The 25,398-nt window shown below is 41.1% G+C and overlaps 1 protein-coding gene across 1 annotated transcript in view; it reads right to left on the reverse strand.

The window, feature by feature from the left end:
• NOL10 (nucleolar protein 10) overlaps positions 1 to 25,398 on the reverse strand; it is an 83,694-nt gene that overhangs the window by 11,662 nt on the left and 46,634 nt on the right. The window contains exons 14-19 of the mRNA XM_032430060.1: positions 14,304 to 14,430; positions 12,246 to 12,325; positions 11,961 to 12,059; positions 10,029 to 10,118; positions 1,807 to 1,980; positions 1,304 to 1,551 (exon numbers count right to left, since the gene is read on the reverse strand). Of these exons, the coding sequence (XP_032285951.1) occupies positions 1,304 to 1,551; positions 1,807 to 1,980; positions 10,029 to 10,118; positions 11,961 to 12,059; positions 12,246 to 12,325; positions 14,304 to 14,430 (818 nt within the window). The remainder of the gene's footprint in view (positions 1 to 1,303; positions 1,552 to 1,806; positions 1,981 to 10,028; positions 10,119 to 11,960; positions 12,060 to 12,245; positions 12,326 to 14,303; positions 14,431 to 25,398) is intronic.

Genomic DNA, 25,398 nt, shown 5'->3' on the forward strand with positions numbered 1-25,398 from the left:
AAACAATTCAGCCTATCCATCGATGTCCTCTCTACCCTTTCCCCACTTCTTGCATCTGAAAAACCCCATTTTCCAAACAGGAAGCCGGGAGCTGGAGAAGTGTAGATACAGAACCGGTACTGCCCCCAACCTCACACCTCATCCACCCTGCCCGACCCCTCCTCCTCCTCCTCCCCTGGGCTCCCCAGACCCTCCGGCTCTTCTCACGAGATTCCCCACCATGACCATCTATCACATTAATACTCAGCCCACGAATTCTCAGAGCAGAGACTTATATAACCTACGGCTCGTACACAATCTGGAATTGAGGACCTAAGCTTGTTCCTTACTTAGCCACCTACAACTGAAACTGCCCAAATAATATTTTTTTTTAACGTTGACTTCTTTATTGTGGTAAAATATATTCATGTTGCTGTGCAACCATCACCACTATCCATTTCCAGAACTTCTTCATCCCAAACTGAAACTCTACCTCATTAAGTGGCATTTCCCCTTTCCCCCTCGCCCAGCCCTGGGTAACCACCATTCCACTTTCTATGTATTTGACTATTCTAGAATACCACTCTTTCTCATCTCTCAATTTTCCTGCAAAAGGCTTAAAATTTCTGGCAAATTTTCTAAGTAACCAAGTAATCAGGCAAGCTGAGATATGGATAAACATAACTGAAATTCTAATTAAGAAAAATAACTTTTTGCTAAGACGCAAAGAATTTGTTGCCTCTTAATTACCATTGTACAGAAAAGCGCTGATTGTAGGGCACAGAATAAAACCAGCAGCTGTAGGGGCACCTGGTTGGCTCAGTTGTTGAGTGTCTGCCTTCGGCTCAGGTCATGATCCCAGGGTCCTGAGATCGAGCCCCACATCGGGCTCCCTGCTCCGTGGGAAGCCTGCTTCTCCCTCTCCCACTCCCCCTGCTTGTGTTCCCTCTCTCGCTCTCTGTCAAATAAATAAATAAAATCTTTAAAAAAAAAAACAAAACAACCAGCAGCTGTAGGTCAGGGCAACAGAGGGAAAGAAACAAGGACAACACAAGACCGTGACCTGTGCGGCATAAAAATGTTCTTTCGTATACTGGCCAATACTCCCAAGGCCATGCCCTGGGCCTGACTGTATGTAAACTCCACCTCAGAAAGTTATTAAAAGTCATCATCATAAAGACCAGTGTATTTCCCCTCCAGCCTTGTGGTGCTTCCCTCACATTAACTCCAAAGAGCAAAATGTCCTGCTCGGGGCCATGTGGCCGCGAGGAAGAGCGAGGCCCCGGCAGCCCGGCGAAGCATCACTGAGAGCAGGGTTACTCACTTCAGCACCTTCTGCTTGGTGGCAGAATCTTTGAAGCTCCTGAATTCCTCGCCTGCTTTGATCTCATAAAACTGGGGCTTGAGGACTGTCTGCTGGTCCTCCCTGAGCCGCTCCTGCCGCTTCACCTTTTCCTCCTGCTGGAGCAGTCTGCGCTGCTTCCTGACCTCTTCAACCCAGTCCTTCTCATCATCTGAACTCTCAGAACTTTCTGCATCACTTGGTTTTCCTTCCGGTTCTTCCTCCTCTTCCTGAAAATAAAAATAGTAAGAAGCAGCTCCTTTCCCTCACCAAACACCGACCTGTTATTCTCTCCTAACTAACTGTCATCCATGGAGTACGTGACATCGCACGCATCGGGGGAAAACGCCTTGAATTAAGATCTACTTCCAAGCTGAAGTTCGAACAAATTACACCTCAAGTGCCTCAAAGGCTCTTCTAACTTACACAGAAAACTTTACATTCAAGAAACAGAAGCAGATATAAAATGATAAGGAGTACGTTACTTTTCCACGAAGCTCTTGTTGCTCTAAGAGTCTTAGTTTCTTCTTCCTTTTTTCACTTATTTTCGAAACAAGTGGATTCAAAAGCCTAAATTCTTCACTCTCTTCGTCTACTTGGAAGTCAGGGTTCTCAAACATAACTTTAAATCGATCATCGGTGAGAATATTAGGAAGGCTCTATGACAAAAAGAATGTAGGAATTTAAAGTTAGTATGAATAAAATCTGACCAGAAAGATGGCCTAAAAATATTTCGGTCAATTATAAATTAATAAGCTGTATAAGGCATAACATTAAATTATTAGGAAACTTCTTTAGAACTAGTTTCCAGAACTTTCTAACTGCCCTTGGGTTTTAGCTCCTACTTGCAAACATTTTCTATTAATATATTTCACAGACAGTATGTATTACTTGACCATTACACATAATGAGCGAAGACTGAACCTTTCTGGCTTACCTTTATGCTTCATACATTGGAAAGAATTTTCTTCAATTAACATTTCTTATGAAAAAATACTTTTCAAGGAAATATATATTTTTAAAACATGGCTTTTTAAGCATAGCTTAAATAAATAAAATTAGTGAGTTTTCCAAGTTCATATTCCAAAACTGGGAAAGGAAATATAGAACAATAATAAGGCAAGAATTAACATGGCGGGGGGGCTGCTGATGGAAGCTTCCTGACTCTGAGTTATTTGGAAACATAAGGGAAGCTTCCATCTCTTATAGGATGGCCTCATCAATTTTTTTCCATCGGCCATTTAATTGTTCACAAAGGATACAGCGTAAACTTTCTGACACAATAAAACTGATAATGAGACCCATTTGAATAGGTCAGGGCTGACACTAAGTTCCTTTTTAATTGTACCATTTTGAAGAGAAAGTTTTCTAGAGTGTATCGTAAACTTAGCTGTTCCCATAAACAGATGACAATCTTCTACACTCAGGGCTCTCCTACGGTTTCTTATTTGCTACAGGCTTGGAAACCAGATAAATCAACCTACTTCACAGGGTTTGTAAATTAAACAGCCTGAACGCGGGCTGGAGAGGCTAACCTGTTTGTGGTTGTTTGTAAGCAGTGGAGTTCTGAGTGTGGTACTTGGAATATAGCTACACAAAAGTTTGATTAAGTCATCAGACATTAAGGAACTTGGGCTGTTTGTTACTGGTATGTACCTAAAATCGATGAACCCTTAACCTAAAATTCTATGACATACTGAATATATATTTAAGATACACTGAACAAGCCTTCCCTGATTAAATATCATTTCTAAGACAGATTTAGGTTCGAGGAAGAAACAAAGATAAGATCTAGCTCCTGATCCCAAGGTGCTAGCTCCAAATCTAATGAGAAAGAAAAAAACAAAAACTGAGGGGCGCCTGGGTGGCTCAGTCGTTAAGCGCCTGCCTTGGGCTCAGGTCATGGTCCCAGGGTCCTGGGATCGAGCCCCGCGTCGGGCTCCCTGCTCAGCGGGAAGGCTGCTTCTTCTTCTCCCACTCCCCCTGCTTCTGTTCCCTCTCTCACTGTGTCTCTCTCTGTCAAATAAATAAAATCTTTAAAAAAAAAAAAAAAAAGAAAGAAAAAACCAAAAACTGAAACAAAAGCCTGGAGGCTCCAAGGATGCTAAGCAAAGCTGAAACTGCTCTAAGAGCAAAGGTAAAAAGTAACTCCAACAAGAGACAGGTCAGAAGGGCTCACTGGCGGATGCGGCATTTGGAGGACAGATGAATAGTTTTCAACAGACAGAAAGCTGAAGAGCATTTCCAGCCCACTGAGGAGTGGCGAACAGTCTGATGACACAAGAATGACAAAATCGGAAAAAGCATTTTTTGATCAGGCCCGACTGTAAAGGAAACCAACGCCGTAACACCGGGCCCTTTATGCTGCAGGTGAGGGAGGGGCAACTCCTAGGGGAGAGAAGGAGGAGGAGGAGGGGACAAGGGACAGCTCGAGGTGTGCTCCAGGGCTCTCGGATGACAAGAACTCTGCTGTGCGAGTCCTCAGCAGCATGGTAGCTGAGGGACCGCCGAGGGAGCAACAGGCACGAGGAAGACTCCAGGGCCGCTGCAGGAAACCAGGAGAAGAGCCCGAGCCTGACTCAGGGCGGGAACACCTCCACGTTAGAACTGACGGATGCAGCGACAGAGGAGCTGGCAGGAGGGGGCAGTGAGAAGCAGAGTGCGAGGTCCAGCTTAAGTGACTGGACAGTTGGTGCTACCAGGAGTTGGGCCCCATCACTGAAGAGCATCAGAAAAAGAGGTAGAGGGTGGAGCAAAGGATGAGAAGTTCCAAAAAGCCAAGATGACCTCCAGCAAGGGCACAGAGAAGCCATGGCAATGTTCAGACAACTCTAGAGGATTCTGCACTAGAAAGAAATGAGCCAGGAAGTCATGGAAAGACATGGAGGAACCTTAACTGCATGTTACTAAGTGAGAGAAGCCAATCTGAAAAGACTTCATATGTACGATCCCAGCTCTATGGCATTCTGGAAAAGGTAACACTACGGAGAGAGTACAAAGATCAGTGGTTGTCAAGGGCCAGGGTGAGGGAAGGATGAACAGGCAGAGCACAGACGATTTTTAGGGCAGTGAAAATACTGTATGATATTCTAATGGTGGATACATGTCATTATACATTTGTCCAAACCTACAGAACATACAACACCAAGCCTAATGTAAACTACGGACTCTGGGTGAGGACTCTGGGCGATGATGATGTGTCCACATAAATGCACCAAGTTAACCAATGTCCGTCTGGTGGGGGATGTGGACAGTGGGATAGGCTGTGCGTGTGTGGGCGCAGGGGGCACATGGGAGAGAACTGTGACTTCCCCTAAGTTCTGCTGTGAACCTAAAACTGCTTTAAAGAAATTAAATCTTTAGGGAGAAGGCCATCTGGATTCTGATGAACACTATTAGATGCCTGGGAACAACACGCCAGGTCTCAAGTGAGAGAAGGAGACTAAATTATATAAATTCTTAGTGTATTCATTAAATAATCACATTTAGTAATAGAGAAACACGTTACAAAAAATATGCTGCTAGTATTCTTAAGTTTTTTTCTTAATTTTAAACAAATCAATTGTATTGCCTAAAGACAAATATGTTTTGGATGAACAACTATAAAATAATAACTCTTCTGACCTAGCTATAAAAATACTTCCCTTGGAGATTTTTCCTAGTCTAATTGTTTGTTTTCACAGCTAACTTAAAAAAAGGAGAAGGATCAGATGTAGTCAGTGATGCTCCACAGCAGTTTATAAGTGTCTGGCTAGCTCTCTACCCTAGAAATACACATGAACATATGCTAAACACCTGCCATTCAAATTTGAAAAACATCTCAAAGCACTATTCCTACCACAGCCCTACTTCAAAGAAGTATTATCTGTAGATTTGAGGAGGATGCTTACTATGAATATTTTGTCCCAACATAGTAACATACGAGGAATGCTTAACATGTGAAACAAGTCCATTCCTTCAGTGCTGCCTATGAAATTAACACTATGATGTCTGTGCTGCAGACTTCTGGGTAAAGATGGCAGTCTGAACATAAGCATCTCCTTCTAATCTCTGCTAAAACCCCAGGAAAGCAATAGAAAATGGGCTTAAAAAAGACACGACCCTTAAGGATAAGGAGGACAAGAAAGAAACAGGAGCAGTGATTCTGGAAAGAAGAAAGGCAGGCCTCAATCCCTCCCTGTCCCCGGAGAGGCGCCGTCCCTGGAGGGGAAGGGGTGCCTGCGGGGGCAGCAGCTCCCTGAGGGCTAGGGAAGCATGTGGCACAAAGGGGCTGCAATGCCGCCCCGCCCCCCACACCCCAAGCCCTCCTGACGAAGGTTCTCAGAATGCTGGGAGCCAGGCCATCACCCTCCAAACAGGAGAATCTGACCAGCTAAGAGAAAGGTCAAAGAGATACTGCTATTTGGAGCTTCCCCAAATAAACAGTTGGCTGGGTCACCACATAGTGAGTGGTGAGTCCTGTCTCCCCACCTCAGAGTTTCCACTAAGCTTTTGTAGGTCCTTCACTCTTAAATATAAACAAATCACCTGAGATCACAGCAGGGGAAAACTACTTAAACATTTTTTTCCCCCAAGAAAATCCCCTAGCACGGAAGAGCCTAAGTTTCTGGATTGAACGGGCCTACATGGTGGCCGGTACTGCGGGCTGGATTAATGAAGGGAAGACCAGCCCACAGCCATCTGTGGGGGGCTTCCTTGCACTCCTCCTCTTCCTTGCCTTACTCTCTTATTTTGGAGGAGAAAATCCTAAGGAACTTCCTGAGGAAAATAAGCACATAAATGTAATGTGTGGTTGTTGCTGAGAACCTACATGTTTGAAAATCTCTTCACTATTACACTGACTGCCTGCTTGTCTGGGTTGGAAACATATTCCTTCAGAAAACTAAAGGTCTTTTTAATTCTGCATCCCACACAGGGCGTAGGTGGGGTGCATCCCCAGGATGCTGACTGTGGACCAGCACTCGGAGGTGGCTAGTCCAGAATGGAGAGAGGCCGACACATCAGAAGAGACTCTGTCAGGAAAAGAAAAGTTAATGTAACAACCGATATTCATGTAAACATCTTGAGATGAGACTTAGACAACCAGCAAAGGATTGAGCGCTAACCAGTGATCACTGTATAGAAAACAAAGAAAAAGCCAACCACTAAATCCATGGAAGACGGAGGCTGGACGGGGGATACATAATCCCAGATGGCCACCTGACTCCGCCTGGTATGGGAAGAGCACGCGCACAGTCCCAACAAGCTAAGTGCTGAGTGCTGACTGTCCTAAGCTGCAGCAGAACTTACCAGGAAGGAAGGTCATCAAAAGATGAAAGATAACTGGCCTGACATTTAAAAGCCAAGAAGGAGCATTAGGGGCAATATTAAGAGACTTGGAGCTTTACACCAAAGTAATCCACTAAAAGTGCCAAAGTGTTTGTCTCCAGACAGATGCAAACGGGGGAGAACGTGGGGGGGAAGAGAAGGACAGAGGGACAGCCAACGTTCCTAACAAACCCTGGAAAAAAATTTCGTTTTTAAAACCACGTGTTTAAAACTGTAATAAAAGCCAAAAACAATCTTTAATTGGTACTAAAAAACATTAAAAAAAATATCTGGCATGTTAAAACTGATCTGATCCAACCCAGTGTCTATGCATGGCTCTATCTTTTCCCTAGAGAGATGAATTATTACTTTAAAATATACTCTTAATGGTATCCAATAAACCCGCAGGCTAAGACACCTCTCCCATGCACGGCCCAGGTGAGAGTATGCTCGGCCTGGAGATGTCGTGCAGGACCACACACGACTGAGCTGCCGCAGAATCCAAGAGTCTATCCAAGACTCCAAGGCAACAGTGAAAAACTGGTAGAAGAGGCCAACAGCCAGGAAATGACACTTGTAAGAAAAATGGTTCAAACCCTTTCAAATCCAATGAATCACCAGTGTGCCATGACTCTCCAAGATGCCTGTGCGCACAGGGGGCACAATACGGATTCGGTGTAAAAATGAATGAATACCACCAAATGTCTAAGTTTGGATAAGGTCCAGATAATGCTTCTTGACATTAGAGAGTGGGTCCGTTCGCACTGCAGGCCCAGCATCGGTACTGAACAGAACACACCTTATTACACTTCAACGATGTTATCAGTGGCAGCAAGATTCGGGAACAGGTTTCACTGTCTGCCTCCAAGAAATTCCAGCTGGGGCCAAAGCAGAACTAAACCATACTGGCTTTCACATCAGAAGTCATCAGAGCTATGAAAGCTCTTGAGGGTTTGCAGAACTGAGTTCAAAGGCAAGACTAACGAACTGCTGATAGATGGAACAATTCTTTCAAGTATTCTTTACATTATGAGGGGTTCTTTCCTTAATTCATGAGTGGTTTTTAAGGTCTTCATTTTAATTAGATAACCACGTTAAACATCAAATCATATAAACTTTGTCTAATAACAGCCTGAGATTTCTAAAAAACTTTTTAAGTATTTCCGGAAAGAAACCGAGCTCTGATGACAGGCCTGGAATTGGGTCAGCAAGCCACCGAAAAGCAAATCAGGGGCACATTTTACAAATACCAGTTTGTAGCAGAATTTTCTCAGGGGACGTAGCTTTTACAAAAATAGCACTTCCAGCTTCCAGGAGCTAGAGAGACAACACTGTTTGATGAAAGAAGGTAAGAATTTTGAAGGGTGCTCCTCCTGGTACTGCAGGTTAGGAGCAGGACGTAGTCCAAGGGAGGATTCTTTACAGGACAACCCTATCAGCATTCTGACAAAAATTTTCAAATGCACAAAATCACGACTATTAATAAGATCACTTTATGTGTTTTCAGCTCACACAGTCATTTTTACTAGCCTGCACCCATGTACAGGGAGGACCATCTCTGTTAGAAACCTTCTCTGGCTGTCCCCAACCCCAGTGAAAGTCTGCAAAAGAAAGGGGGTGGGAGGCGAGGACAGGATACTTTTCCCACATCTTCATAACCATCAGGGCCTTTTAAAAGGCTCCTAGACTGACTATGCCACACTGCACAAGCACTGCAGTTACAATCGAAGTGTCCTACTCTCTGTAATATTAAGATATGTATCATTATAGATAAGGACTCATAAGCATAAAACACAGATAGGAACGCATACATCTGCATCCTACAGCAGGCCCACACTCTTCCTCCTGAAGCTTTAGGGCACGTAATCCAAAGATCACTTCCATTTAGCTTGTAAAACGACATTATGAAGTTGAAAAGTTACCTCCCTAAATCATCCTCAGGCTGGGCTAACAAGAAAATCAAGGTGAATACTCTGAGGAGGGAGTCAACACAGCAGGAGGCACTTCCATTTCAAGCACTTTAAGATCCACGCACACACTTAATGCCCTGATGTGAATTAATTAGGAGGGGCCATAGACCCAGCATGTGGATATAAATGTATATAGTAAGTTTAAGTAATTGTTTCAATGTTGGTGTATTAATCACATAAGGAAAACGGAAACAAAAAAGTCATCTATGGATTTACTTAAGAGAGGCTTCTAAAAATCAAGATTTAAATAACATATTTAAAAAAACCTACTAGACCAGGATGGGAAGATGCCACCGGGACGAAGAGGCAGAGGAGAGGAAGTGAGTGGTGTGTACTCCACTTAGAAATCACAGCACTCCAAGAACACCCTCTCTCTGGTCCTATCTTTGCGTGTGATAGAAGAAAAAACTCTGCCCCAGTAAAGCCCGGGATCATGGAGCAAGAAGCTAGTGAGAAACAAGAGCCTTCAGCTGAAGTCCACTGGCGTCAGGGAAGGGAGTGGTGGAACAAAAACACACAAAGAGCTGGCTTGTCTCCCGTTCACTTACCTGGTTAGAAACCAGCAAGAGAACAGAGAAGAATAAACAAGCAAACAAAAATCTCCTGCGAGCATAACACAGCTGGCCCGAAGTTCCAAGGTCAGGTCCTTCACGCAGAGCCGGAGCCCGCGGGCTCCTCAGAGATCGGATCTTTATAACTCATTCTAGCAAAGAGCCAAGCTTGAGTGATCTGCCTGCCTGCTCGTCTAAGCAGATGATGATAAGTCCTCACATATGTGGGAAAACTAGAAAAATCTCCCCCTTCTTGATAATATCAGCGACATGAAACACTAACCCTTATTTATTTCATGACTGATCTTCATCCATTTTCACATTAGTAAAGGAAGGTAAGAAGCAGTTACACATAAGCGTGCATACTCCTGATAACGCCAAGTCTAAATAACAATTAATTCTGGAATTATAAACAGATCTAGTCAGAACAAAGAAAAACAATAAAAAATTTAAATATTTAACAATAAAAGGATTAAATAAATTATACATCCTTAAGAGTATATGCAGCTCTCAAAAGTATGAAGAATTTTTAATGAAATGGGAAACCATTTGTGTTATTTTATGCAACCAAGATAAACATCTTATATATACAATATTATCTCACTATTACAGCTTATAATTTTAAGAGAAATAAGACAGGAAGGAAATTCACTAACATATTAATGATGCCTTTCTCTAGGTAGAATTATACAAGTGACACTCTTTATGTTCTTTTCTATTTTTCCAAACTTCCCATATTGAGCATACACTATCCCATAAGCAGGGGCGAAAAAAGCTACATGTATTTTTCAAGAAGAAAGAAAAAAGATAATTAAAAGTTACTACTAAGAAAATACAGAAACAATTTATCAACGTCTTCACTGCCTTATAAAATCTTACCTTAACTTTCTTTTTCCAGGTAGATTTTTGCCTTTCCTCCTCTTCCTCAATTAATTTAAGTGCTAGTTCTTTGTTAACTTTGGGCAATTTCTAGCAGAAGAAAAAAAAGGTGTATTAAATACCTACATTTTAGCTTTAAAAGTTGATAGTTTTGTAAGGAGTATAATTTCACAAACAGGAAATTTCTTATTTATTTATTTATTTTTTCCTTATTTATTTTTTAAGTGGGCCCCATGCCCAGCGTGGAGCCCAATGTGGCGCCCGAACTCATGACCCTGAGATCAGGACCCAAGCTGAGATCAAGAGTCAGAAACTTAACTAACTGAGCCACTCAGGCACCCCTCCAATTCTTATTTTTAAAATTTCACTATCCCCAGAGGACGAAATAATGTGGACACACGTGATGTTATCCGCTGGGAGTACTTGCCCTCACCCGGTCTCCTTCCTGGAGTACTGAGGAGCGAGCTGGGAGAAGCTGTGTTTGGCCGAGGTCAGCCTGAGGGCCAGGCCCCTCGCTGATGAACTGGGGGCCAGCAGGCCTGCTATTGCAGCTTCTGGCTGGGGTTCAGGGAACCCCTGAAACGCTACTAATAATGCTAAATGCACTATTCGCTGCTCCTGAAACAGCAAATTTCTAAGGGGAATTCTAGATGTGAGTCTGACAACGCTCAGGAAAAAGTTGTGAGCTCTTTATTGTCCTTTTCCACTTAGTGCTTTATGTTCCACTGTAAAATACAACCTAGACAAGTAATGCAAAGAATGGGACGAGAGTACTCTACACGTCCTAGTCTCCCCCTTACCAACACACACACATTCAACACTCCTAGAAAACTTCACAAATAATCTGCAAAAAGGGAAACAGTCTTTGGTACTGAGTGTGTGTGTACAGACGTATACTCACGTATATATGTGTATGTATTTATGTATGTGTGTATTTATTTATTGCCAATGTCCAGTTAGAAATGAGTGTGTCACCTGGTGGTGAACCGTAACCCAGTGGGGCTGCCAGAGAGACCGGGAGGCAGAGGGGACTTGGCTTCCCTGTCTGCCTGCTATCGGGCGGGCAGCGCGAGACAACAGTCCTTCACCCTGGCAGCGAGCAGGTAGTTCCAGCAGAGTGCGGGGCCGCAGCGGGCGGCTTTCTGACACTCTCAGGAGCAGAGAGCGCCAGCACCAGAGGCTCACAGGCCGGGGCCCCAGCAGCGCCGCCTCGCCCCCACCACCCAGCCCCGAGGCTGCTTCCTGCGGCCACGCCTGAGGCGCTATCCTTATGGTTTTTGCCTCAGTTCTCTAACGTTCTTTACATTAAATTCTATTAAGAGAACTAGGTGATCTGATTCCTTCTGGACCCTGATGTAGTCTGATGACCATGACCCAAGCAGATAGCCTCAGATACTGCCAAATGTCAGAAAGAAATGGGGATTATCAAAGCCTCAACACTCCAAACACTGAAAACCCATCTGAGAATTCCGTCACATTTTCTTAGAAGGGCTGATGATATCAGTCCCTCTGGCATTATTTCCCGTAATATCACCGCCATAGAATCCATCATGTTCAAACTGTAAAGAGTATCGCCCTTATGACCAATAAAATAGATCAAAACTATTAGGAAAAGATGTAAAACTAAAAATGGGAAAACGAGGGCGCCTGGGTGGCTCAGTCGGTTAAGTGTCTGCCTTCGGCTCAGGTCGTGATCCCAGGGTCCTGGGATCGAGTCCCACATCGGGCTCCCTGCTCAGCGGGGAGCCTGCTTCTCCCCCTGCCCCTCCCCCTGCTCGTGCTTTCTCTCTCTCTCAAATAAATAAATAAAATCTTAAAAAAAAAAAAAGGGAAAACAAAGAAATAGATGGCAGGTTTCTTTGGAATAACACACAAAATGAAAATGTAGTACTTTTCTGGTAAACTCAATAGTGAGTAGAACGCAATATCTACCTTTAATTGGACTCTCTGTGCACGGGTTTCTTCTATTTTCTGTCGGATCTTATCTTTCCTGTATTCTTCATAAGCAAATGGATTTACCATCAATCTCACCTTTTCATAGTGGAAAAAAAAGTTCAAAAATAAAAGTCATATTTAATAGCATGTTTCATCAACACCATAACTATTCTGCCAAAGAACAGCCAGCTCTCTTACAAATCATAAGCATGTTCTGCAAAATACAAGTAAATAGAGAAGAAATGGCTCATTAATCACCTAAAATAAGTGTAGTCTATTTACCTTGTGATAGAGTCTTATATCCATGAAAAATCCATGCATATATGCCCGGAGGAAAGGTGATCCGATGAGATGCGTGAGCCCTGGAGGGAGTTAATCAGAAGAAGGTAGATCCTTATGAAATCTTAATGAAAATTAAACCATTTTTTCTTATATTATAGTAAGATTATAATAAGATTTCACTTCTGATTTGATTATAAGATTTCACTTCGGAGTAAAACTGTAAGTATGAGAACCACTAATCTTCACAAACTATGGAGGAAATTTAATCCACTTTAAGCAGTGTCACCCTTATTTATTTTAAATGTCATTAAGCACAAAAATGATGAAAAAGTCTTTGTGAACTATGAAAGACTGGCAAAGAAGGATTCTTTATGCTAGTGGTTCTCAGGTTTTTGGATTCTGTGAACCAGTTCAAATTGAAGAATAATCCTGGCATCAACAGTGACTTGCCAACTTTATACCACCAGGTAGGAACAGCGGTGGTGGTGGTGGTGGGGAATTATCTCCCATAATTTCCAAACACAAAGCATGCTATTACAATAATGTAAGAAGGGTACGTTCTTTCCATTATTCTCATTTTACAGATGAGAAAACCAAGGCTTGATGAGGTTCAGTAAACTGGCCAAGTCATGCAGATACTAAGCAGAAGATGCGGGACACGCACCCGTCAGCCTCCCTCTGATGCCCCTGGTGTGCCACGGTGCAGTCCGTCCAACATTCCAGCACAAGTCATATTCCATGAAACATGTTTCGGGAAATACCATGCTTTATAACTGCCTTCCTCACCCAAAATGAACACAGTAAAAGAGACTAAACAAGCACCCAAAATGAACTAAACACAGTATTTTTAAAAACTTTGCAAAATAGCAATGACTTTTTCCGTCCGATTTAAGAATGGAGGTGAGTATGACACAGCATAGTGTAAAAGTTACACTGGAGATATTCAGGAAGGCGCATCAGTAGGAAGATCCTACTTTACCGTATTTTATCCCGGCATCATTTTTAAAAGGCTGACTACAAGCCCCTTCTCTTTAAACATTAAAATGTAAAGAGTTGTTTTGGTGGTAAGTGGTAGAAAATGAATTCTGCCTAGATTAATTGTGCTATGAAATAAAGTTCAAAAACCTCTCAGTTTATTTATGACATGATTCTATTTTCTTGTAACATTTAACTGCTGCTGTACATCTATCTGTCCCACAGACAACTAAGTTGCCTAGACTTGTGGAGAAGGGGTCCTCGAGGTTTGCCCACTCTCCATCACTTTCTGTGCAGCCTTTCTCCAATGACAGAACTAGATCAGCAAAATCTGCCCTCCTTATCCTATGAAGTAGGACCTGTCACCTGAGACACACACACTCTTCCGACGGGTTGGTGTGGCTGAGGTGAAGCGCATCCGCTCTAGGCGTAAACCCCAACCCTCGTGTTCATGACTGAAGCCTTTGGCAAGTCAGTTTCACCTTCTAGTGCCTCAGTCTCTTATCTATAAAATGGCATCATAACCATATCCACTCCATGGAGTGGGGAGGATTAAGAGTTGTATGTAAACATTCAGAATATTACCTGGCACATGATAAGCCCCACAATGTTGGCTGCTGGTAAAAGGCATTTCTTGGTCTGTGACCTTTAAGCCTAAAGTAACTATAAGGTTCTACATATCTGAGGATTCAATCGGGTTCCCAAGTTTTGGATGGGGTCTTCTACAAGCAAACTTAAAAGGGAGCCAGAAGCATTTATGTGCAGTCTCTGAGATATTTTCAAAACCTTATACTCAAACAGTACTTGAAGAAAATCACCACTTTCTTGACATTTTTCTATACATAGCTAGTATGCTAAAGAAAATTATTGCTCATTTAAAATACAAAAAAGCCTCAGTAGGTTGAGTTTATCTCAACCTTTCTCTCAGCAGAGATTACAAACTTGACAATATACATAGCAAGTTTAATATCTGATTTGGCAGAAAGAGAAGATTTGGAAAATCAGATAAATGTGACTCTACTACCTCTTACATTCAAAACTTAACCCCCAAATAATTTTTTAAAAATTTTATAATTTTTTTACCTAAATTTTCAAGGTCTTTCTTGGTGACAAATTTGTAATCATCGTAAACCGTGCTTTCAGGATTCTCTTCTAATTCTTCTGTCAAGTTGTCCAGGAACGAACACCACCTGGGAGCAGGACCCAAAACCTACCGGTGTTGATCAAAAGGTTAGCACATGCACATTCTCACCACGTCAACTAAGAGTTATTTTACACCAGATTTTCTTAAATAAAATTTAAAAATCCTTGTTCCTATCAGAAGTATTGAAAAATAACTGCAATATGCATCATCAACAAGTATACAATGGAAGAAAATAAAGTAGGAAAAATTTAGGCCTGTAAAGGAAAAATCTGTCTGGGATGTAAAGATATTAATGAATATTTTTATATTAGCACTATCAAAATACAAGAAAATAATTCAGGTCCTTAAAATAACATCCATTTGTCTATCACCTCTTTTATTCAAAAGATTACTAAAATCTACAAAGCATATTTAGTATAAAAGATTTTTTTAAGTTTGCCGTTTTCAAACGGAAGTCTAAAATGAGAACTACCCTCTTTTAAGGGGTTCTCAACTAATTACTTGATAATTATATTTGTTCTTGTGTGGTCCACTTCATTTAATTCATTAAAAATTAAAATTCTGTATATAGAATCCTTCAGACTTAACCTAAAAGGTCGCCAAGACCCACAAGTTAGGGAGAAATAAAAGTTGAACAGAATTTATAACTACTAAAATAGGAATAGTTCATTCTGTCATCCTACTTCCATAAAATACCGTGACTGCTTTTTACTTTTTTGTTGTCGATACACATCTCTCCCAGCACGATGCCTCACCCCCCAAGGTCAAAGCTTATCCCAAAGGAAGCAACGCTGCTTAGCGGGAAGGCCATGCAGCTGAAAGCTTCCCTGAACTGCAGGCTTTCACAAGGAACAACCCCGGGCTCTGACAAAATGGAACTTCCCATGACTACTGCCCTGTCTATTGTGATAGTAATCAATCAAACAGGAGAAAAACAAAAATCATAATGGAAATGATTAAATCTAGCTTAAACTTTCTGGGGAAGGAAAGGTGGGAGGAAGAGAGTTGTAACAAAGAAAAACAGTGCCTGATACCATCTCCAATCAGAAACAGGTGAATGCCAGACATGGCCATACGAATGCAGTATTACTGTGCCTGACTAGAAAGGGTGATTCCCCCCCCCCCCAAAGGCTATGGCACTTGTGAACATGAAAAACCATGCTTAATGAGCATAAAAGGAGTCCTAGCAAGAAGTTTCATATTAGCATCATCTATGCAATTTTTTTAAAGTAAAGGTTTTGATGCACCAAGTGGTTTGACTAACCATGAAAGACAAACCTTAAAGAAATGCAAGGCATTAAAAAAAATTCAATGTAGAATACTTTTTAAAGAAACTGCTATGATTTAAGCAATTTTAGGAAAGTAGCTTGACGTCAACAAATACTAATAAATGCTACTACATCTAAAGCACTGCACGAAACCAAAGTCCCTGACCATGATCTCCCTGAAGGAGTTTAAAATCTCACTGGGACAAGAAATCTAGCAGAGCACACGCACACACCCACTCAGCCATGCACATCAAGAGACGGAGACTGCACGGAGTCCTTGGGGAAGACGGGCGAGGCCAGGAACAAACAGCAGGGACACCGAAAATCACATACGGAGGGACTTCGGGTTGGAGTGAACTCATGAGCCAGCGGGGAAAATCACAGAGACTGACAGCTCGGGCACTCACAACTTCCCCTCAGTCATAAAGCAAACGCAAAGCTCCGCCACATGCTGGAGTAGGACCTGAGACAGCAACCTTCTCTTCTTCTAAGCAGAATGTAAGTACACTGTGGTCATCTTTCTCCAATATAATAACCAAGAGACTGTCCTCGTGGGAGGGTAGGAACTTCATCTGTTCTAAATGCCGAATCTCCAGTATCTAGAACATCACCTGCCAAGTACTGTGCTTTCAGTACATTTCACAAATACCTCTACTGGTACATGATGTATGCATGCATTCAGGAATTCCATGCGCGCACAGTACTAAGACTTAAGGGGTCCTGTCTGGCAAAAGTATTTTTGAAATTGCTTAATTTTCCTTATTCAGATAAAAACACTCAAATACCTCACCATAAAACTACTGGATATGAGAGCACTTTTTGGTGAAAGTCAGACCATTCTGCCCCCAGGCAAGGGGGCAATGGTGACCAAAAGACCTCATAATAAGAGAGTTTGACTTTTAAAAGCCTTCAATTAGTGATAAACCACTGGCCTCAAAGACAATAAGAAGATTATACTATGTTTAATGACTTTTCTTGGGGGGATGACGAGAAGGAATATCAAAATATCAGGCCAGATGTGAGCTGACTTTCACAAAAGTCCTTTTTTATAATGTTCCACAACATTCATCTTGATTAGTTAACTGGATTCTAATGGAATTGTTTTAAACTGCCTCTTGGGGCAGGTCTGGGTACGGTAAATAAACTCTGCAATCAAATTCATGGCCATTAAATTTTACAGGAGGAAATATTTCCATCAAAAACAAAATGAAATCTAGTGGGTTGATTTTATTAATCACATTTCCCTAGTTCCTCTTCAGGGAAAAAAAAAAAAAAAAGGAACATCAGAACAACCATAACAAAGTTGAAATTACTGATTTAACGGGCATTAAACTGCAGGTTTTATCTACATTCCAGCTTTCCTCAAAGGGCTACCATTAGGTTGCAAAAGCAGTGGTCAGCTTAACCAATAAGGAGGGCGTAACCCCATGCACAGCTTTCTGAGGTACCTATAATGACCACAATATTAATTAATGTGTAAAAAGTCCTTGTTGGACTCACTCATAAAATATGTTAAACCTTCAATTAGTCCTTAAAAATATGTTAATTTACTTCCTAAATTTCAGGCTTTACAACTTGAAGAAAACTTCCTTTCTAACCACTGGAATACTCTTACTATATCAAAAGCTTCTAGGTTTTCTGTACTGTCATTATATTGCTATTTCTGTACTTTACTTCAGCCACAACTGAGTATTGTTCCTTTATCTACATTTTTATGTACCTTAAGAGGTTTTTTTTGTTTCAGAAAAGTAGTGGAGATTGTTCTATTTTAAACTTCTATTATCTATTAATGAACTTCTACTTTTGATTTATAAGAATTTCCTAAAGTCACAGGTCAGCACAGCAGTGAATTGGAAACTGATTCAACCAACTGCTATGAAGGGTTCCTGCGGGCCCCTCAGCAACTTCAATGACCATCGTACCAACCAATCTAGCCGGAAATACGTGGTCCTCCCAAATGGGAAAGAATCCTTCTCACATTGTCCGGGGAAGGTCTCAACTCCAGTGCAGCCAAGTATCTGCTTGCTCTAATCCATTTGAGCAGAAGAACCGATTTTAAAGTACATGAAAATACATGCTATGTGCCTGAGATCATCTGCCTCTGTGGTTACAAAATACCTTTACGCTGTTACTTACACAGGCTTACTTTTAAGACCCAAAGTTCTCGTATATTCTGGTAGCGGACAGAAATGACAGAGTGGGGAGAAAATTCTTCTGGAGTCCACAGAAGGTAGCCCTCCCACCACTCGACTTTTGAAACTTCCACTTAGCCACAGCCAAGACTGAGGATTTACTAAAGGGATGGTTTTTAACAGATCAAGGATAGTTAAAATAGCAACAATGATGTATTATTCGTATTATTAGAGACAAAGAACCAAACCACTAAGTCGGTATAAACCTCATCATTTCTTCCATTACTTATAATGCTACTGAACACAACCAAATAATCTCATTATCTTCCTACCATTAATATAAGAAAATAACCGATAACATAAAACAGCAATCAAAATTATCATCTTTTTTGTTTACTTCAAGTTTTTATTTAAATTCCAGCTAGCTAAGAGTGTAATATTAGTTTCAGGTATACAGTATAGTAATTCAACACTTCCATACATCCCCCCGTGCTCATCACAACAAGCACAAGGGCACTTACTCCTTAATCCCCATCCCCCATCTAGCCCATCTGCCCCTAACCATCAGTCTGTTCTCTATAGAGTTAAGAGCGTTTCTTGGTTTGCCTCTTTCCCCCGCCCCATGTTCACCTGTTTTGTTTCTTAAATTCCACAGATGCGTGAAATCTTACGGTATTTGTCTTTTTTCTGACTGACATTTTGCTTCCCATAATACACTCTAGCTCATCCACGTTGTTGCAAATGGCAAGATGCATTCTTTTTGATGGCTAAGTAATAATATTCCATTGTAAATATATATACTCCACACCTTCTTTATCCATTCATCATCAGTCAATAGACACTTGAACTGTTTCCATAATTTGGCTATTGTTGGTAATGCTGCTATAAACATCGGGGTGCACGTACCCCTTTGGATTCCTACATTTGTATCTTTGGGGTAAATACCCAGTAGTGCAATTGCTGGATCGTATGGTAGCTCTATTTTCAACTTTCTGAGGAACCTCCATACTGTTCTCCGGAGTGACTGCACCAGCTTGCATTCCCACCAGTGTGTAAGAGAGCTCCCCTTTCTCCTCATCCTTGCCAACACCTGTTGTTTTCTGTGTTGTTAATTTTAGCCATTCTGACAGGTGTGAGGTACTATCTCATTGTAGTTTTGATTTGTATTTCCCTGAAATTATTATCTTGAATTTTTAATGACTTAAAAAAACTTCAGCAACTAAGAAAATTCTTAATTACTCCATTTGGTAGAACTCTATCAACAGACAGTAAATAACTTTGAACTAAAATGGGCTTATAAGCTGGGAAACTTCAACTGTTATTAGCACACAAAAAAGTATATAATGTATCCAAGTACAAACAGTTGACTTTTAAAAACATTCTCTTACAAAATTCTCAGAATGCGCTGCAGCAGAGTGTGCATAGGGTATCTCTTAGTGATAACTGGAGAAAGAACCATCACAGTGTGAGAGAGCATATCATCACATGGAAAAATGACTTCAGTCTATTCCGTTAAGTTCAAGGAGTAAAACTAGCTCCATTAAATGTCAGGAGGTAGATATTAATTCAATTTTCATTCATCAAGTACTTACTGAGTTCCAGGCTTATTATGTTCCACTTTATAAAAACAAGTAGCAAAATGAAACCCAACAGGAAAAAAGTTTCACATATAACGATACTTCTGTGGATGGACTAGACAATTCTTAACTTCCTCAGCTTCATTCACTCATTCAAAAGGTTAACTGATCATTTATCAAAAGCTAAGTGCCAAATGTCAAATATATGTAAAACAAGTTTGGAAAACAAGGAAGTACAATATAAATATGATTAGTGTCACAGCAGAGAGATTTTAAAATGGTGCCGGGCAGCCAAAACAGCTTTTAAGGAGACATCTGCGCTAGGCCTTGAAAAATCCGAAGAGGTTATCATTATGTATTCAGTAAAAATTGCCATACTAAATATTTAGAATTCAATGCTAGCAAAATTAATGTATATTTTACTCATTATTAATTATACAGGAGATGCTTGGTTAGAAGAATTATCAATTTACCTTTTAGTGATCTTATACTCCTTTAATCCTTGAAACTCAATTTAAACTCGACAGTCTAATGACACCACTGAATAGGTAAGAACTACACTGACAAGCAATAATGGACACTGTGAATATAAAATAATTTTACTATCTAGCAACCAAGTAAATTATCTATTATTCTGTTACAGAACTGTTTCCAGGACATTCTAAAGTAGATATAAATATCTGCTTCTGGAACTCGAGCAATAATAAAAACAGTATCACGAGCAGCAAAAGTAATCACTGCAGTAAGAGGTAGGGAGGGAGTTTCATCCCCCTGAAGAATTTTGTCACATCTAATCAGAAATCTGTTATTCTTACTATGAGGCCATAATTCTTTATCAGAAACTACTGGGCCCAGAAAGAACTTCAAATTCAAATTTTTTATGCATTTTATAAAGGTAATATAGTACGCACACTGCATAAAATCTTCGGTGAGGTCTGGGTCAGTGGTCCATATTCAAACATGTTATTATCTCCGCACCAAAATCCTACACATATTCACACCAGTGATTTGAGATAAATAAAGACGGAAAAGAGCTTCATCATCACATGGCAGGTTTGAGTCTCAATGAAGCAAGCTAAGTCAGGCTTTCCCACCAATGAATTATTAAAAAAATGTCAGGGCTTTTTGGATTTCAGAATTGCAGACCAGAGACCATGAAGGCATGTTATACTGTAAACATCACTGACCACTATTATGATTATTCATTTTTCTCATTGCATAGCTTGTGCTCTAGTGGCAGAATGGGATTTTGCCAACTAAGACCAACTGTTCAATACATACATCCAAAGGAAAATTTCCTTTCAAACTCTTCCTCCCTTATTGGCTGAAAGGCACCACGAGCACCAGCTTGTACTTTCAAATTCTGACAGCTGGGGCTTAATAATAACCGATCACAAGCCCGAAACAAGAGAGGCAGCTGGGTGAGCCGAGGGAGTGGCCATGCACTCAGGCATGTAATTGCATCTGCAACATGATGAGCTGCCTAATTGCACACCCAAGTTCACATGCATTTGTGTGAGTAATTGTGAGTCATTTAAAGGTACTCCTAGCGCTTTGTTCTCTCATTCCTAAAAATCAGATTAGCAAACGAGCAATTTAATTTCAACATTTTAAAAGGTTTATTTCAAAAAAGAGAGAAATTATTATCGGCCATGATTTCAATTTGAATTTGGTTTTTGAAAAAGCAGTTTAGACACTGAAATGAAATGAGAAGAAACTAAGGCCAAGCGGACAAAATGCTCTTGCCACTGTCTCACTAGCAGCCAATCAAACCAACAGTTAATCTTTGTGAGGCTCTGCGAGCACAAATAAGCGTAAGATGAAATACCTGTACTCAAGGGCTGGGGGAGACAGGACACCCCAAGCAAACATCTAAATATAAAATTAAACCTGACAGCAACAACCACAGAGATTTCAGTTTAATAACAGCACACTATATGTTTTTATGTCCTTCCTCTCTCAAGCCTACTCAAAATTCACAGTCCATCAATATAAAAGGTATTAACCTTCAAGGACAAAAAACAAAAGAAGAAAATGCCTCTGTTGAGGGATTTAACATGGTGCACATCAGGGGCCTACAGAGTAGGTAACAGAAAAAGGAAAGCAGATTCTTCCCTGGAGCCCTCAAGACCCAGGACTTCTGGGCTCCATTCATCTGGGAAACCGGGTCTGAATGGAGGGGAGGTGATAAAGACGATGAGTATCTAAGTTCCCACCACCGCTTAGGAGACCAGAGGATAACTCTGGAGAAAGTGAACAGGACAAGAGACAGGATACCTGTCACAGGTGACTTGCACTGTGGGGCAGAAATTAGCTCACCGAATGGCGGTCTGCATGTCCAAAAGCGGGACCCCACCCACCACACCCCCTTCCTTCTCTCATCTTCCAGAATACCAAAAGCCACGGATGTACTGCTGTGCTTCCACTCCGGCCAGCCTAAAACCCCAGTGTTCCCATAAGGAAGTGGGGGGTTCTTCTCTGCAGGAAATGAAAGATCCCTCGAAGGCAGATGCTGGTCTCGGAGAATCCCCCAACGGTCACTAGCTGAACAGTCAGCATGAAAACTACCAGGGACCAGACCACCGCATACAGAGAACTTCCAGCTGGCATCTTAGTGCCTCATTCTTAAATAAGAATAGAAGGCCAAAGATGAGCATTCAGTTATTCAACAAATAGTTACTGTCAGACGTGGATATAGCAGTGAATACAACAAACAAGGATCTCTACCTTTAAAAAGCTTACATTCCAGAAAGGAAAACAATAAAGGAAAGATAGAATTTATAAAAGTCTTACAACTCAACAATAAAAGGTAAGTACTCTAATTTAAAACTTGGCAAAGGATTTGAAAAATTTCCCCAAAGATATAAAAATGGCCAACAAGCATATGAAAAAGATGTTCCACATCATCAGTCACTAGGAAATGCTAATCTAAACCAAAATAAGGTATCACATCACACTCACTTGAATGACTATACTCAGAAAAATGGAAAGCAACTAGTAATGCCGAGAACATGGAGAAATTGGAACCCTCATCTATTGCTGGTGGGAAAGTAAAATGGGGCAGCCACTGGGGAAAACAGCTTGGCCCTTCTTCAAAGAGTTAAGCATAGAGTTGTCATACGATCCAGCAATTCTAATCTTAAGTATATATATACCCAAGAGAACTGAAAACACATGTCCACACAAAATGTTTATAGCAGCATTATCTATAATAGCAGCAATATTTATTTCAAAAGTGAAAGCAATCCCAACGTACATCAACTGATGAATGAATGAACAAAATGTGGTCTAATCGTACAAGGAAATGTCATTCAGCAACAAAAAGGAATGAAGTACCGATTCATAACATAACACAGATGAACCCTGAAAACATTAAGTAAAAAAGCCAAACAGAAAAGGCCACATATTATACAACTCCATTTTTGTGAAATGTCCAGAATAGGCAAAACCAGAGAAACAGAAGTAGGTTAGCAACTGCCAAGGGGGTGGGGATGGGGGAATGAGAGGTTGGGGAGTGACTAGTATGGGGCTTCCTTTTGGTGTGATATAAAGTGAAATTAGATAATGGTGTTTACTACACAAAACTCTGTCAAACGTGGATACAGCAGTGAATACAACAAACAAGGATCTCTATACTGAATTGTATACTTTAAAAGGGTTATAACTTCATGGCTTGTGAATTATATCTCGAAAAAGCTGTTATTTTAAAAAATCTAATGAAGGATCACACATTGCATTAGGTTATTATGCCTCTTTAGCTTCCTTTAATCTAGAAGAGTTCCCCTGCCTTTCAGGATGTTTATACTTTCCGAGTTCAGGCCAGCTGATTTGCAGAGGTCTTGACATCTTACAGGCTGTTTCTCAGAATTAGATTCAGTTAAACATTTCTAACAAGAATGCACAGGTGATGTGTGCCAAAACAATTTTTTTTTTTTTTAAGAGACAGAAAGAGGAGGGGGTGGAGAGGGATAGAGGGAGAGAGAGAGAATCTCAAGCAGTCTCCACTCCTGCAGCATGGAGCCCAACATGGGGCTTGATCTCAAAACTCTGAGATCACGACCTGAACCGAAATCAAGAGTCAGACGCTTAACCGACTTAACCCACCCAGGCGCCCCCAAAACAACTCTTTTTTTTTTTTTTTTGATTTTTTTTTAAATTTTTTATTGTTATGTTAATCCCCATACATTACATCATTAGTTTTAGATATAGTGTTCCATGATTCATTGTTTGTGCATAACACCCAGTGCTCCATGCAGAACGTGCCCTCCTCAATACCCATCACCAGGCTCACCCATCCTCCCAACCCCCTCCCCTCTAGAACCCTCAGTTTGTTTTTCAGAGTCCATTGTCTCTCATGGTTCTTCTCCCCCTCCGATTTCCCTCCCTTCATTCTTCCCCTCCTGCTACATTCTTCTTCTTCTTTTCCCAAAACAACTCTTAATGCTGTTTCTACATCAAGCATTTGGCTTTGCATGATTGATATTTGTAATGTCATGTATTTACAGTATTTATTTTCATGTATTTTTACACTTCTTTTTTCTTTGATTTTTGGATTTGGGGTATAAAATGAGTTTCCAGGGGCGCCTGGGTGGCTCAGTCGTTAAGCGTCTGCCTTCGGCTCAGGTCATGATCCCAGGGTCCTGGGATCGAGCCTCGCATCGGGCTCCCTGCTCCGCGGGAAGCCTGCTTCTCCCTCTCCCACTCCCCCTGCTTGTGTTCCTGCTCTCGCTGTGTCTCTCTCTGTCAAATAAATAAATAAAATAAAAAATAAAATAAAATAAAATAAAATAAAATAAAATAAAATAAAATAAAATGAGTTTCCAGGAAAGAGGGCCCAATAATGGTTTGTCTGGGGACCGTATTCCAGGAGCCAATGAGGCTACACTGGGCTACAGAAGGAGAGACCAGAAAGATGCAAGGAATACTTATCACACTCCCTCGCCCTCCTCCCCAACCACAGAAATAAGTTGGAGAGATGAGTAAAACTGAAGACAGGGACACGCTTCAGTTATTTTCACAAGGAGCTGATATCGTGAAATTACCTTTTGCCAAACTTAGGCAAAAAGACCGTGCCTACAGATAGACTATCCTGTCTCCTGATTTTACCAAATAAAAAGACATACAAAAGCATTCCACTCCTTTTCTTTTTTTAAGTGATTAGTATTTATTTGAAGTGCCAGAATGTCAAGAAAGCTTCTGAGACACCAAAGCGACGAGTTTTTAAAAACCAGACACATATATATCCCCTGGAAGTGTACTGACTTTGAGCTTGGTGGCATTTAGAACATGTCAGCTTAGTGAAAACCAAATCTTTCTGCTAAATTTAAGAACAGAATTACACTCAAATGTACCATTGCAATTGAAGAGAGCAAAAATTTTATTCTAAACCGTGAAATTCTTTCATAAAACAAATCTCTTAAATTTCTCTCTTAAGCATTCTAAACTGCATTATATTTAATCTAAGCAATTCTAATTTAAGGTGGAAAGAAAAGCTTTACATTTCTTTCTCCTTTTCATGAAATGACAAGTGATGCCCTAAATTCTCAAGGGAAAGGAAAGAATATCTTAATATGGTTCCTGACTTCTTCAAAGTCCACTGCTAGTTACACAGGAGCACCTGCTTCTTCTAGGGGCCCCCCGCTGCGTCTGACCCAGACAGCCTGGTCTTGCACCCATGTCACCATTTTATGTTCACGGTCATGCTACACTTGAAATCCCAGGTCGGCTTCCTAGAGCTCACATCCAGAGTCTGCAGTGACAGTGAGTGCAAGCAGTGTCAACGTCAGCCTTGATGTCCTGCACTTCCCACCTCTTCCTCTCCCAATTTCCTCACCACGCTACAAATGTTCAACCTTGACAGCTCGTCTGCGCGCGCACACACATACACACGTGCCCCGTGGGTGCTGAAGGCACGAGGCCAATTTTACCATATGAGAATGTATTCATCTTTTGGGTCCCACACCTGGTTAATGAGCACTCTCCCAGACCTTGTTTTGTCACTTGAGTCCTGCCAAGGGTCACACAGACGGCTGTCTTGTGTTATCCTGGTTACCACAT

This window comes from Phoca vitulina, unplaced genomic scaffold, assembly GCF_004348235.1.
Source record: "Phoca vitulina isolate PV1807 unplaced genomic scaffold, GSC_HSeal_1.0 scaffold42, whole genome shotgun sequence".
NCBI classification, from domain to species: domain Eukaryota; kingdom Metazoa; phylum Chordata; class Mammalia; order Carnivora; family Phocidae; genus Phoca; species Phoca vitulina.